This window comes from Hordeum vulgare, chromosome 2H, assembly GCF_904849725.1.
Source record: "Hordeum vulgare subsp. vulgare chromosome 2H, MorexV3_pseudomolecules_assembly, whole genome shotgun sequence".
Taxonomy (NCBI): Eukaryota; Viridiplantae; Streptophyta; class Magnoliopsida; order Poales; family Poaceae; genus Hordeum; species Hordeum vulgare.
The window spans coordinates 542,275,074-542,291,284 of record NC_058519.1 but is presented as its reverse complement, the minus strand read 5'-3'; the positions used below and the strand labels follow the sequence as shown (position 1 = coordinate 542,291,284).

At 47.7% G+C, this 16,211-nt stretch overlaps 1 protein-coding gene across 1 annotated transcript; it reads right to left on the bottom strand.

The window, feature by feature from the left end:
* Positions 1-578: 578 nt before the first annotated feature.
* On the bottom strand, positions 579-3,170 carry LOC123430464. Its single transcript, XM_045114336.1, has 3 exons — positions 3,017-3,170; positions 1,534-2,031; positions 579-1,441 (listed from the first exon to the last, which is right to left on the bottom strand). Exons 1-3 carry the CDS (start codon positions 3,108-3,110, stop codon positions 897-899), a joined length of 1,137 nt encoding a protein of 378 aa, XP_044970271.1. The 5' UTR covers positions 3,111-3,170; the 3' UTR covers positions 579-896.
* Between the last annotated feature and the right edge of the window lie 13,041 nt (positions 3,171-16,211).

The window sequence follows — 16,211 nt, the reverse complement described above, 5'->3', positions numbered from 1 at the left end:
TTGTGCTCGAGTAGAAATATGTGACGGCTCATGATGTTGATGACTTTGGCCATGGTGTGGAGGCACATGATCATGGAATTTGGAAAATTAAAATGTTGAAGTGCCTGAGCCAATACGCGTAAACAAATGTAACACAAGGATCCGAAGAAGAAGCATCAAGAGACGAGAAGCAATATTGGCAAAAGAAGAAGACAAGGGTGGATTTCCCCCTGGTTCGACATCGATGAGCTTTCCCCTATTACGCCACATGATTGTTAATTTTGTATTGCCATTTGCTACTCCCTTCGAACGAAATAATTTGAACTAAAATCACAACGCCTATTTTGGATCGGAGGGAGTAGTAGTTAGGATGAACTATCGTTTGTTTACTCGATAGGACTAAAATGATATTTATTTTGTGTTGCATATGTAGTGCAATGTGTAGTAAGGTCATCAAGGTTGTCAACGTGCAAAAGAAACACCATCTTTTGCACGTTGACAAACCTAGAAGTGCTGCCAGCTGAACGCTAGAGGCCTCAAACCTTAATGACGATGCAATGCAAGCTATCAAGCTAGCTAGGTGCAAAATATGATATATATTATGCGTGTGTTTACTTAGCCATATGCCCATATCCAACTCGTTTACTCAGTCACAAATGCAAATAACTTAAGAACGATGCAGCCTACCAAACACACTAATATTCCAGATAGCTCTGGAATGGTTTCTGACCCACATTCTTATCTGAGAGTCAATGCCAGATTGCCGCGAGCAGGACGTCCGCTCTCCGGTCAGACAGACCTCCGGCGGCCTACATTAATCAAATGAGCAACAGTCTAAATTTCCCTACTCATGTCAGCTCTTACTTCCACTCTTCCAGAAGCGATTAGTTGCTGCATCGTGCATGGACCAATCAAGTTCACATGAATAGTCGGCGAGCCGCGCGCTTGTGCACGCTGACGAGAGAGATGTCATCCACGACCGGCCCGCAGAGCGTGCCGTCGACCTTCATGTGGTAGTGAAGGCTCTGGAACACCACGCGCGTGAGGTTCCCAACGGCCACGAAATCGAGCATGGCGCGCCTGTACCCGCCCTTGCCCTGGGACTGGTACTGGACTTTCAGGCTCGCCGCCGCCACATAGGCCTCGACGACCATGGACTCCTTGCACCCGTTGGCCGCATCCCCGACGTAGAACTGCAGCCTGTACGATCGCCCGGCCACGGTCCTCACCTCCTGCACCAGCGCGGCCTCCCTTCCGGCCACCAGCTCGACGGCCCGCGCGCCGTGCGGCACCCTGTACCTCGGCGCGTCCACGTACTTGACCACCTTGGTGCTCGACATGATCATCCATCCCGGCAACGGCGAGCAGCTGTCCTCGTCCATCGGCGGCACCAGAACCCCCCACGGCGAGTCCGGGAAGATGTACGGTCCGTCCTCAAAGTCACCATTCCTGAGCATATTACCTGTTTGAGTTGAATCACTCGATCGTTAGGAATCACTGGGACTCGCTACGAAGTTGAATCTACTGATCGATGCGGGAAGCTGGCGATGTCACCTTTGGTTTTCGTGGGAGGCTGGAGGGTCTTGATGGCGATGGCGTCGATGACGGGGCCGCACGCCGGGTCCTCCTCGACGCCGGGGTTGTGGATGGCGAGCCACACGGCGCTGTGCATGGCCCTGAAGGCCCACGAGTAGGAATCCCAGCCGCCGCTGTTGTACACGGTCTGCACGGGGAGCACCCCGGAATCCGCGGCGACGGAAACGTTGAGCTTCTCGGCTTGAGCGCAGGTTCGCGCCGCGCTGAAGGTGACGGAGTAGTAGGCGCGCCGCGTGACTCTGATGTTCTGCCGGATGGACGCGTCGTTGCCCAGGCGCACGGCGGAGGCGCCCTCCGGCACCGCCACCATCATGCCTCCCTGCGTGTGCCCCGACTGGATGTACTCGACGAACCCCGAGATCTCCCAGTTGGGTATGGAGTGGCGCCCCATCACCACCGTGCCGTTCAGCTCGGACTTGGCTGGCCCGTCCTTGAAGTTGCCGTTCGGTAGTAGGCCTGTGCAACAAAAGGTGGTCGCACACGCGACGTATTATTAGCCATAGCAAGCATGGTAAAGCAATTCACCCGTTTGAATTCCGATATTAATTCGCAAGTTTGCAAGTAGTATATTGTTATCAAGATGATTCAAGTAGCATTGACTGGTTCAGAAACTCATCTTAGTTCCACGACCCAGAAAATAATCTCATTATATTTCGGTCTTGTTTCTTTAAAAAGTCCTAGGACTTTTTTTTTAGTCCTAACTAAAAAGTCTCTAGTCCCTACCCGTTTCTTTCAAAGGACTAAACATGGACTAGAGGTCATTAAATAACATGTAAAAAGACCATGTTACCCCTAGTAATATACTAGAAGTTATTAAATGACATGGTAAAAGTATAAGTACTGTTGAAAAAAGTGCCAAAAAGTCCTAAAAAGTCCCTTCCATAGGGACTTCTTCCTTTAACCCCAAATACCCCCCTTTTAGTTCCTAAAAATCCCTCCTATTTCTTTCACATGGTACTAAAAGGGATTTTTTTTAGTCCCTACACCAAAAAGTCCCTGAAAAGAAACACCCCCTTCGTAATGCACAATTGCACGTCACTCACTCAAGAGAGGTAACCATCCTTACGTTGGAAAATCAGTCAACGCCGACAATCCCGGCGTGTACAGACTGCCATATGCATGATCAAAACGACGAGAACTATCCGCATAGTACATTGTTTTTCACTAGTTATTTCTTCCGTCTACAAAATTTCCAACGTAAATCAGTCGGTGTTACACTAGTTACTTGGGTGTTTTCCTACGGCGTATTACCTAGGAGTCACGCCGTCAGAGTTTTGACACCAGGCTCTCTGACTGAGGTCAGAATTAAAATGCGCATGACAAGATATGAACAGGGCACCGAAACAAACCAGAAGAAGAAGAACATGAAGCTCTGCAAACGTGAAATTGTACGGGGATGCTTGTTGACGTATACGGTGGCCACCAGTTTGCGAGATCTCACCGTCGCTGACGGCCGATACCGCTGAGGCAGCAACGCCGACGAGCACGAGCAGTGCCATGCACCGGCATCGCATCATCCCCTCCGCCATGCCCATCTCTCCCCGTGGCTGGCGAAGTGGTGCTGAGCTCTCTGCTCGTCTCCCGGGCTGTTAACTGTGGAGCCTTAAAACGGAGCAGTGCGGCCTTACAATGCATGGCAACTTGGCTAGGCTGGCAATGGAAGGCGACAGGAGGGAGCCGGGTTCCAGGGCCCGAGAAGGACAGCCAAGCATTCCTCGGGTCTCACTCGCTTCCGGTTGCTCTACGCTTCAGTTTCCTCCGCTCGGCCTCGGCGCCCAATGCAGTGCAGCAGCCTCGGGGTTCGGGCCTTCGGGGGCGACGCGCCATTGGTAAAGCGGCTCGCTGTATGGGCTGGCCCGTCACGATGTCATGTTGGGTAGCCACAGGCCGCGAAACCAAATGCGTACTGGGCTGCTGTATCGCCAAACGGCCTAGGCGCACAAGGTTGTTCAGTCTTCCAAAAGTAACATCCTTGCTAAAATCAAGTTGTTCCTTTGGAGGCTAGCCAAGAATTTTATCCCAACAGAAGATGTTAGGAAGAATAGGAATATGTCCACCAGAGATGTATGTGGGGTGTGTGGTGTCCGGGACTCTTGACGCCATAGCCTGCTCGAATGTACAATGACGTGATGTGCATGATCATTGGTCGATCCGGAGCTGCTGGAACACATGATAGAAACAACACAGAGGTCTGCTAAGGCATGGTTGTTTGCTATGATGGAAGTGCTAAAACATGAAGATTTTATTCGAATGGATGTCACTTTGTGGGCAGTTTGGTACGCGAGGAGGCAACTGATCCACGAGGATATTACTCAAAGTCCTTATGAAACACATGCTTTCGTCCAGAGATTTTTTGTCAGAACTTGACCAATTGGACAAAGATACAAAATGTCATGCAATAATAGACCGGGGAGAAAGACCAGTTCAGAGGAGATGGATTGCACTAACAGGAGGGCACGTGAAATTAATGTGGATGCAGGAGTGTCAACACGTCTCAATATGGGGACGGCAGTGGCAGTCTGTAGGAGTCAGGAGGGGACGTTTCTTGGCTCCTCAGTGCTTGCAATACAAGGATTAGTCAATCCGACAATTCTTGAAGCTGTAGCGTGTAGAGAAGCCATTGCACTAGCTCAGATCTCGGGTTGCAAAGAGTTCAGGTGGCTTTAGACTGCCAGCAGTGTGTGAAGCATATACTTAATGGGGAAGGAGGAGAAGATGGAGGCATAATAAAGGAGATCTTAGTAAATTGTCAAGTACTTGAGTCGTGTAATTTTTGTTTTGAACCTCGAGCAGCTAATATTGATGCTCATAGACTTGCTAGGTTCGGTGTGTCACTCCTTCCTGGGAGGCACCTTTTTTTAGGGAAAAGCAAAGCTTTATAAATCAACTACGTTCGGGCATATCGCCCGACACGCAACAAGCCACATTAGGCGGTACAATCGAGTCCCATTCGACACAGCTATTAGCGGCACAAGTACTACCAATTTGGGCTAATGCATGCGCTACTGTGTTCACATTGCGTCTACATGCGATAACACGCCAATGGGCGAACCATAGCTTGGGTTGGTACTTCAGGTCCTCGATGATGGCGGCGTAGGGCGAGGCATCGGCACGGCAAACATCCATGGCCTCCGCAAGTAGTTGCGAATCTGTCTCGAAGGTAACTCTGGTGGCGCCTTATCTCGGTTGCAGTCGTCACCGCTACCGCCAGGGCATGAAGTTCAGCTCCAAAGGCATCAGACACCTGCTCCTGTCTCCCTGCTCGCGCGACCAGGAGGTGACCATGGGCGTTTCGTGCCGCAATCCCCCACCCACTGAAGAAGTTGCCCGGCGTGAATGCACCATCAAGGTTGATTTTGATGAACTCATCCTGTGGCGGCTGCCATCAGTCCATTGTGCGTTTGGATACAACAGGAGCTAGGATTTGTTCATACTCCAGTGCATCACAACGGGTTCGCCTCACAATCTCTAATGCCTGTGTAGCAGGTTCCCCTTCTCTGATTCTGTTACGGTTGTTCCACCAGTGCCACCAGAATGTTATGATTAGGACACGCTTCTTCTCGGCTAGCCCCCAAAGAGAATCCAAGATTGCATGCACGTCCCCGATAGTTTCAAGTCTACGCCGTTCCTGCTCCAGACCGAGTTGCCGCCAGACTTCTTTGACAGCTTTGCATTTGATGAAGAGATGACCACCATCCTCCTCCCCTTTTCCACAAACGAAGCAGGCCACGGAGTCAAGCGTCATACCTCGCCTCTTCAAGTTCGTGCAGAGGGCGAGGGATTCATGTCGAATTCGCCACACAAACATATGTAGTTTAGCTGGGCATGGTAGTTTCCATATTCGCTTCCAGGATTGATCTTCACACGCATCGAGCCGCCCTGCACCCGCGGCACTCATGCCAGGAGCTCCACTACGCTGCTGCTTATTCAGCTGTACCAGTAGCTTGTATGCGCTCTTGACGGAGTGTGCTCCCTTGGGATCAAAGTGCCATGCGTAGAAGTCTTGCACCCCCTCACGTAGTGGTATTTGCAGGATGTAGCGGACATCATCATCACAAAATGTTTCTCGCACCAGTCGTTCGTCCCAGCCACCTGTGATCGGACACAACAGTTCATTCACTTGGGTCAACAGGCTGGCGCCCCGTGGCGTGATTACTTGCCTCGACCATGGCCTAGGAACCCATGGATCCCGCCAGATGTTAATGCTTGTACCGTCCCCGACTCTCCAGATATAGCCCTGTTTCACCACCTCGATGCCTTGAAGGATACTTCGCCATGCATATGAAATGCCATCATGAGCCACTGCCTCTAGAGCTAAACAGGAGGGAAAGTATCGAGCTTTAAGGATCCGGGCACAAAGGTTGTCTGGTTGCTGAATTATTCTCCATCCCTGACGGGATAACATGGCAAGGTTGAATGTATGCATATCCCTGAAGCCAAGGCCCCCCATCACTCTCGGAAATGTCAACTTCTCCCAACTCAACCAGTGTAGAGAGTTTTGCTTATCCTGCTGGCTCCACCAAAACTTCCCGAGTAAGGCATTCAGCTCCGCGCAGAAGGACTTAGTCAAGTCGAAACATGACATTGCATATGTGGGAATCGCCTGGCCAACCGCCTTAACCAGCACCTCCTTGCTCTCTTTGGCTAGCAATTTCTCCTGCCACCCATATACCCGCCCACACATATTCTTCTTGATGTATTTAAATGCTTGCTTTCTTGATCGCCCGACGTGGACCAGCAGGCCCATGTATTTCTCGTTCCAATCCTCACTGTGTATTTCCAATTCAGCCTTCACTAAGGTTCTGTCCTGATCACATGTATTAGGGCTAAACATAATGGCAGACTTCTCCGTGTTGATACATTGCCCCGAACATGCTTCATATAGTTGCAGGATATCATGGAGGGCCGCAGCTTCCTGTTGTTGTGCTTTAATCAGAAGCATGGAGTCATCAGCAAACAACAGATGGGAAACACACGGTGCCCTTGGGAAGATCTTCACGCCATGGATAGTGCCTTGTTCCTCCGCGTGGCGCAGCAATGCCGAGAGTCCTTCAGCACAAATGACAAAGAGGTAGGGGGAGATGGGACCCCCCTGCCTAAGGCCCCGCGAAGGGCAGAACTGATGTGTGAGCGTGCCATTGACCTTGATTTCGTATCGTACTATGGTTACACACTTCATGACTAGCTCAATCCAGCGTCTGTTAAATCCCAACTTGCCAGGCATGGCCTCCAGGAAGGTCCACTCCACTCGGTCATATGCCTTACTCATGTCAGCCTTTACTGCCGCCACCTCATTCTTTCCGTTCCTCTTGTTCATAAGGTAGTGAGAGACCTCATAGGCGATGATCACATTGTCAGTGATCAACCTTCCTGGAACAAAGGCGCTTTGGTTCTCGGATATTACTTCAGGAAGGATAATCTTAAGTCTGTTGGCGATAACCTTAGAGACAAGTTTATACACAACATTGCAGAGGCTAATCGGCCGGAGATCCTTTATCCTTTTTGGATTCTTAACTTTTGGGATAAGCACCACTGTGGTATTGTTCCAGCCCTCCAGGAAGTCACCACCATGCAGAACTTTGAGGACTTCCTTGACAACCTGGTCACCCATGAAATGTTCAGTGCCGTTTGAACACAATCGCCGGCATACCATCCGGTCCCGGGGCTTTGAGGTCCCCAATATGATCCAACACAGCCTTCACCTCCTCTCTGGTATAATCAGCCCCAAGGGCATTGTTCATAGCGGTAGAAACCTGCGGTTCCACCTTATGAATCAGCTCACCAAGTCGGTGTGGGCTGGCTGTAGTGAATAAATCCTGAAAGAAAGAGCAGACATAGTTAGTAAGGGCCGGTCCCTCCACCACCACCGAGCCATCTTCTCTACAAATCTCCTTTAATCTATTTGCTCTTTTCCTCGCTGATACTACTGATTGCAGGTATTTGATGTTCTTATTGCCACCCCGCAACCACCACATGTGAGCTCGTTGTTTCATTTTGGTATATTTCTTCTCTGTTAGAGCATATATCTCCATATGTGGTTTTGGTAATTGATGACAATTCCTATGGACTAATGGTTGCCTTAAGTTACATTTATAGGATTTGTCCATAGGCACTTCTTGAAATCCATCTGTTGGGTTCAAGGAGTTTATATGATGACCAAGATGGTATTCAAGGTATTATCCAAAGAATGGTCATAGAGACACATGGTTGATCAAGATCTCAGACAAAGAGTAAATCAAGATGATCAATACACAATGCGTACAAGATGTACCGAGAGGGATCAAGTGATCCCATGGTATGGTAAGCATTGTCCATTACGTGTTTGTGTACTAACCCATGGTCTTTGTGAGAGTTCTATGTGGGGGTTAGGTGTGTTTCCATGGGCTTGCGTCAAAGGGAAGATCTCATACAACCCATGAAGTATGACGTCAAGTTGTGATCGTCATCAAGATTGCGATGTGCAAGTTCAAGTGGATCAGCACGAAGATATCATGCCTGAAGCTTGCCGTCCATTGTGGTGGCAATGGACTTGTGAAGATATGGTGAATAGTGGCTCACCCATAGTGAGTATGGGGGAGCAATCAACTAGTATTCATCAAACCAACGCAATCAAGAAAGGTGGTCCATCTTGAGGAAGCCAAGATCATCATCATCTAGCTCAAGAGGACGAGCTGCAAGGTATAGGTTTGCCCTTGATAGGTTTTCTGTTTAGGATAGATTGCTATTCTATCAAGGGGGGCTCTCAAGTGAGTAGCTTAATCGTATCGTTCGTTGAGAGCTCAAACCATTTGCATCCTTGCATCATACTTCTTGGTTCTTGTTTGGTGTTTCTCTTTGTGAGTTTTAGAGCTTATGGTCATCTTCGTGACAAGCTCGAGTTCATCGAAAATGGAGTCCATATGCATCTACTATGATGTTTTCGATGTTGGAGTTTTTGTCGGTTCTTCATTCATAGAGGACTCACATCTCTATATCATTGGCATTTTCATATCTGCATGGTCTTAAGATTTCCTGTTTGGATAGCTCTTGTCGTCCTAAATCCAAGAAACTTGGGTTTGCTCGATTCAGAGCTCGTATGCGAAAGTTATGGCTGTTTCAGTGGCGAGCGGTAGTACCGCTGGCCCTAGCGGTAGTACCGCTAGAGCTGGCGGTAGTACCGCCCCTGGCCAGCGGTAGTACCGCTCCAAGTTTTTAGTACCGTCATCTTTGCGGTTGTACTGCGTCGGACATTTTTGCGAAGACTTTCTTGGCGGTGGTTGGCCCGATAGTATCTTTGCGCTACCATGGGCTCAACGGTAGTACCGCTGCAGCCAGTGGTAGTACCGCCGGAGGGTCAGCGGTAGTATCGCTGGAGCCAGCGGTAGTACCGCTGGGCTTGGGCTGTAAGTGGGGGTAACGGTCTGATTCCTTCCCCACTATATAAAGGGGGTCTTCTTCCCCCTTGGCCTTATCTATGTGTTGAGCTCTTGTTCTACCTCCATTGTTGACATTCTTAGAGCTTGCTTACTCTGAATCCCTCCAATGATTCTTGCTTGTTCTTGAGGAAAAAGAGAGAGGAGATATAGATCCACATGGCCACCAATCACTTTCTCCTCTATGTGAGGGGAACCCCTTGGATCTAGATCTTGGAGTTCTTTGTGAACTCCTTGTTCTTCCTCTCATATTTCTCCATAGCTTTCGTTGTTGTGGAGGGATTTGAGTGTGAGGGACTTGACCACTTCGTGTGTTCTTGCCATTGCATTGGGTGCATCGGTTTGAGTTCTCCACGGTGATTCGTGGAAGTGAAGTTTGATAAGCTTATTACCTTTGGTACTTAGTACCCTAGATATTGTTCTTCGTGGATGCTTTGGCGTCCTAGAAGCTTGGTGGTGTCTCGGAGCTCAATCATTGTGGTGCAAAGCTCCGGGCAAGCGTCGGGGTCTCCACTTAGGTTGTGGAGATTGCCCTGAGCAATTTGTAAGGGTACCGGTAACCGCCCCCAAGGGTTGCCACGTGTACGGGTTCGGTGACCGCCCCCAAGGTTTGCCATTTGTACGGGTTCGGTGACCGCCCTCAAGGGTCCCTTAGTGGAATCACGGCATCTTGCATTGTGCGAGGGCGTGAGGAGATTACGGTGGCCTTAGTGACATCTTGGGGAGCATTGTGCCTCCACACCGCTCCAACGGAGATTAGCATCCGCAAGGGTGTGAACTTCGGGATACATCATCGTCTCCGCGTTCCTCGGTTATCTCTTACCCGAACCCTTTACTTATGCACTTTACTTTGTGATAGCCATATTGTCTCTTTTCATATATCTTGCTATCACTTAGTTGTTTATCTTGCTTAGCATAAGTTGTTGGTGCACATAGGTGAGCCTAGTTGTTTGAGGTTTTGTGCTTGACATATTAAACGTTAGTTTTATTCCGCATTTGTTCAAGCCTAAACCTTAATTATTTTAAAGCGCCTATTCACCCCCCCCCCTCTAGGCGACATCCACGTCCTTTCATTCTCCTTCAGGGTCGCCAAAACAATATGCAGATCTGCTTCCTCTCTCACTTTTGCTTCAGAGACCGGAGCTTTCATGCATCTATCCAAATTGGAGTGAACTTCCTTAATTCTCCCCTCCAACTCCCCCACAACATCTCTACTCCATTTGGCCATATCGCCAGCTACACTCGCTAGGGCGCCGGCAACGCCCCTCCTTTCCTCATGGAGTCCCCTATCCCAGGCTAGCTTGATGACCTCCTCACATCCTTCCTCTTGCAGCCATCGAGCTTCAAGCCGAAAGTTTCGGTCACCCCTCCTCCATCCGCGATCATCCCCTCCATGTGGACCAGGATAGGCCGGTGGTCCGAGTGCCTTGGTTCCCCATTGATCACCACAACGTTTGGGAACGCCCCACACCAGTCGCTATTTGCAGTTGCTCGGCCTAGCCTTTCACAAATGTAGGAAGATGCTTCCCTACTATGGTTTAGCCAAGTGTACGGATCACCTTCAAACCCAATATCCCGCAGCTCACAAAAGTCGAGAGCGTCCCAGAAGTCATTCATGTAGCGTTGGGGGCATTCAACTCCCCCGCTCTTTTCGTTGCTTGCCAATATCTCACTGAAGTCTCCAAGGCACAACCATGGACGCCCACTTTGATGCTGCTGTTTGAGTATACGTAGCAGCTTCCACGTTTCCTTCTTCCTTTCCATTGCTGACTTGCCATAGACCCCAGTTAGACGCCACACGAGTCCCTCCTCATTAAGCACATCCACATCAACATGTCTCCGTCCGTAAGACCAAAGGGAGACATCCAATTCCTTCCGCCAGAAGAGAGCCACTCCTTGCCCACTGCTGTCATCCTTCCATGCTACCATGTTGGTGAGCCCCAACAACCACCGGAACCGTCCCAATTGTTTCTCCTTCATCCTTGTTTCACACAAGAACAGAATATCGGGGCCTTCCACTCTCCCCAGATCGAGAAGAGACTGAACTGTCGGGCCATTCCCCAATCCCCGACAGTTCCAACTTATAACTTTCATTGTTCTCGGTGGGGCTGCTCTTGCAGCCCGGCGGATGTGGTATTAGTGTAGCCGCTCTCCACGGTAGTGCTTCCCACCGCCTGGGTGTGCTCCAATCCCTGGTTTATCTGTCCCTCTCCACGACTCTTCTTTGCAGCATTACTTTCATCAACCTCCAACTTTTCTCCCCCTCTCTTCCCTAGGCTCACCTCCAGCCGCTCCTTGTGTTGGGGAACGTCGCATGGGAAACAAAAAATTTCCTACGCGCATGAAGACCTATCATGGTGATGTCCATCTACGAGAGTGGATGAGTGATCTACGTACCCTTGTAGATCGTACAGCAGAAGCGTTAGTGAACGCGGTTGATGTAGTGGAACGTCCTCACGTCCCTCGATCCGCCCCGCGAACAATCCCGCGATCAGTCCCACGATCTAGTACCGAACGGACGGCACCTCCGCGTTCAGCACACGTACAACTCGACGATGATCTCGGCCTTCTTGATCCAGCAAGAGAGACGGAGAGGTAGAAGATTTTTCCGGCAGCGTGACGGCGCTCCGGAGGTTGGTGATGACCTTGTCTCAGCAGGGCTCCGCCCGAGCTCCGCAGAAACGCGATCTAGAGGAAAAACCGTGGAGGTATGTGGTCGGGCTGCCGTGGAAAAGTCGTCTCAAATCAGCCCTAAAACCTCCGTATATATAGGTGGGAGGGAGGGGAGGAGTCAGCCTCAAAACCTAAAGGTTTGGCCGAAATTGGAGGTGGAGGAGTCCTACTCCAATCCTACTTGGAGTAGGATTCCACCTTCCCACTTGGAAACTCTTTCCACCTTGTGTTTTTTCCTTCTCAAACCTTATGGGCCTTAGTGGGAACTTATTCCAGCCCACTAGGGGCTGGTTTATCTCTTCCCATAGCCCATGAGACCCCTTGGGGCGTGACACCCCTCCCGATGGTCCCCGGCACCCCTCCCGGCACTCCCGGTACACTACCGATGAGCCCGAAACTTTTCCGGTAATGCACGAAAACCTTCCGGTAACCAAATGAGGTCATCCTATATATCAATCTTCGTTTCCGGACCATTTCGGAAACCCTCGTGACGTCCGTGATCTCATCCGGGACTCCGAACAACATTCGGTAACCAACCATATAACTCAAATACGCATAAAACAACGTCGAACCTTAAGTGTGCAGACCCTGCGGGTTCGAGAACTATGTAGACATGACCCGAGAGACTCCTCGGTCAATATCCAATAGCGGGACCTGGATGCCCATATTGGATCCTACATATTCTACGAAGATCTTATCGTTTGAACCTCAGTGCCAAGGATTCATATAATCCCGTACGTCATTCCCTTTGTCCTTCGGTATGTTACTTGCCCGAGATTCGATCGTTAGTATCCGCATACCTATTTCAATCTCGTTTACCGGCAAGTCTCTTTACTCGTTCCGTAATACAAGATCCCGCAACTTACATTAAGTTACATTGCTTGCAAGGCTTGTGTGTGATGTTGTATTACCGAGTGGGCCCCGAGATACCTCTCCGTCACACGGAGTGACAAATCCCAGTCTCGATCTATACTAACTCAACAAACACCTTCGGAGATACCTGTAGAGCATCTTTATAGTCACCCAGTTACGTTGCGACGTTTGATACACATAAAGCATTCCTCCGGTGTCCGTGAGTTATATGATCTCATGGTCATAGGAACAAATACTTGACACGCAGAAAACAGTAGCAACAAAATGACACGATCAACATGCTACGTCTATTAGTTTGGGTCTAGTCCATCACATGATTCTCCTAATGATGTGATCCCGTTATCAAGTGACAACACTTGTCTATGGCCAGGAAACCTTGACCATCTTTGATCAACGAGCTAGTCAACTAGAGGCTTACTAGGGACAGTGTTTTGTCTATGTATCCACACAAGTATTGTGTTTCCAATCAATACAATTATAGCATGGATAATAAACGATTATCATGAACTAAGAAATATAATAATAACTAATTTATTATTGCCTCTAGGGCATATTTCCAACAGTCTCCCACTTGCACTAGAGTCAATAATCTAGTTCACATCACCATGTGATTCCAACGAATCCAACACCCATATAGTTATGGGGTCTGATCACGTCTTGCTCGTGAGAGAGGTTTTAGTCAACGGTTCTGAAACTTTCAGATTCGTGCGTTCTTTACAAATCTTTATGTCATCTTATAGATGCTGCTACTACGTGCTATTCGGAAATGCTCCAAATATCTACTCTACTATACGAATCCGTTTCACTACTCATAGTTATCCGGATTAGTGTCAAAGCTTGCATTGACGTAACCCTTTACGACAAACTCTTTAACCACCTCCATAATCGAGAAAAATTCCTTAGTCAATTAGTTACTAAGGATAAATTTCGACCGCTGCTAGTGATTCAATCATGGATCACTCTCTGTACCTCTCAACATACTTTGAGTCAAGGCACACTTCAGGTGCGGTACACAGCATGGCATACTTTAGATTCTACGGCTAAGGCATAGAAGACGACCTTCGTCTATTCTCTTTATTCTGCCATGGTCGGGTTTTGAGTCTTACTCAAATTCACACCTCACAACGCAACCAAGAACTCCTTCTTTGCTGGTCTATTTTGAACTCTTTCAAAAACTTGTCAAGGCATGCATCTTGTTGAAACTTCTATTAAGCGCTTTCGATCTATCTCCATAGATCTTTGATGCTCAACGTTCAAGTAGCGTAATCCAGGTACTCCTTTGAAAACTTCTTTCAAACAACCTTGTATGCTTTACAGAAATTCTACATTACTTCTGATCCACAATATGTCAACCACATATACCTATCAGAAATTCTATAGTGCTCCCACTCACTTCTTTGGAAATACAAGTTTCTCATAAACCTTGTACAAACCAAAAATCTTTGATCATCTCATCAAAGTGTATATTCCAACTCCGAGATGCTTGCACCAGTCCATTGAAGGATTACTGGAGCTTGCATACTTGCTAGTATCTTTAGGATCGACAAAACCTTCTGGTTGTATCACATACAATGTTTGCTCAAGGAAACCGTCGAGAAAACAATGTTTTGACATCCTACGTGCAATATTTCATAAATAATGCATCAACAACTAACATAATTCTAACAGACTTTTAGCATCGCTACGAGTGAGAAAGTCTCATCATAGTCAACTGTTTGATCTTATCGAAAACATCTTTGCGACAAGTCGAGCGTTTCTTAATAGTGACTTATCACCATCATCGTCTGTCTTCTTTTAAAGATCCATTTTTACTCAATAGTCCTATGACCATCAAGTAGTTCTACCAAAGTCTACACTTTGTTTTCACACATGGATCCTCTCTCGGATTTCATGGCTTCCAGCCATTTGTCGGAATCTGGGCCCACCATCGCTTTCTCCATAACTCGTAGGTTCACTGTTGCTCAACAACATGACCTCCAAGACAGGGTTACCGTACTACTCTGCAGCAGTACGCGACCTTGTCGACCTACGAGGTTTGTAGTAACTTGATTCGAAGCTCAATGATCATCATCATCAGCTTCCACTTCAATTGGTGTAGGCGCCACATGAACAACTTCCTGCGCCCTGCTACACACTGGTTGAAGTGATGGTTCAATAACCTCATCAAGTTCTACTACCCTCCCACTCAATTCTTTCGAGAGAAACCTTTCCTCGAGAAAGGATCCGTTTCTAGAAACAAACACTTTGCTTTCGGATCTGAGATAGGAGATGTACCCAACTGTTTTGGATATCCTATGAAGATGCATTTATCCGCTTTGGGTTCGAGCTTATCAGACTGAAACTTTTTCACATAAGTGTCGAAACCCCAAACTTTCAAGAAACGACAGTTTAGATTTCTCTAAACCTCAGTCTATACTGTGTCATCTCAACGGAAATACGCGGTGCCCTATTTAAAGTGAGTGCGGTTGTCTCTAATGCATAACCCATAAACGATAGTGGTAATTCGATAAGAGACATCATAGTATGCACCATACCAAATAGTGCGTGGCTATGACGTTCAGACACATCATCACACTATGATGTTCCAGGTGGCATGAACTGTGAAACAATTTCCACATTGTCTTAACTGTGTACCAAAACTCGTAACTCAGATATTCATTTCCATGATCATATCGTAGACAGTTTATCCTCTTGTTACGACGAACTTCACTCTGAAACGGAATTGAACTTTTCAACATTTTAGACTTGTGATTCATTAAGTAAATACTCGTGTATCTACTCAAATCGTCAGTGAAGTAAGAACATAATGATATCCACTGCGTGCCTCATCACCCATTGGACTGCATACATCAAAATGTATCACTTCCAACAAGTTACTATCTTATTTCATCTCAATGAAAACAAGGCCTTGCTCATGTGGTATGATTTGCATGTCACTAGTGATTCGAAATCAGGTGAGTACAAAGATCCATCAGCATGGAGCCTCTTCATGCAATTTATACTAACATGACTCAAGCGGCAGTGCCACAAGTAAGTGGTACTATCATCATCAACTCGTATCTTTTGGCACCAATATCATGAACATGTGTAACACTACGATCGAGATTCAATAAACCATTGAAGGTGATTATTCAAGAAAATAGAGTAACCATTATTCCCTTTAAATGAATAATCGTATTGCAATAAATACGATCCAATCATGTTCATGCTTAACGCAAGCACCAAATCACAATTATTTAGGTTTAACACCAATCCCGATGGTAGAGGGAGCGTGCGACGTTTGATCATATCAATCTTGGAAACACTTCCAACACGTATCGTCACCTCGCCTTTAGCTAGTCTCCGTTTATGCCGTAGCTTTCATTTCGCGTCACTAATCACTTAGCAACCGAACCGGTATCCAATACCCTCGTGCTACTAGGAGTACTAGTAAAGTACACATCAACATCATGTATATCAAATACACTTCTTTCGACTTTTGCCAGCCTTCTTATCTACCAAGTATCTTGAGTTGCTCCGCCTCAGTGATTGTTCCCCTCATTATAGAAGCACTTAGTCTCGGGTTTGGGTTTAATCTTGGGTCTCTTCATTAGTGCAGCAACTGTTTTGCCGTTTCACGAAGTATCCCTTCTAGCCCTTGCCTTTCTTGAAACTTAGTGGTTTTACAAACCATCAACT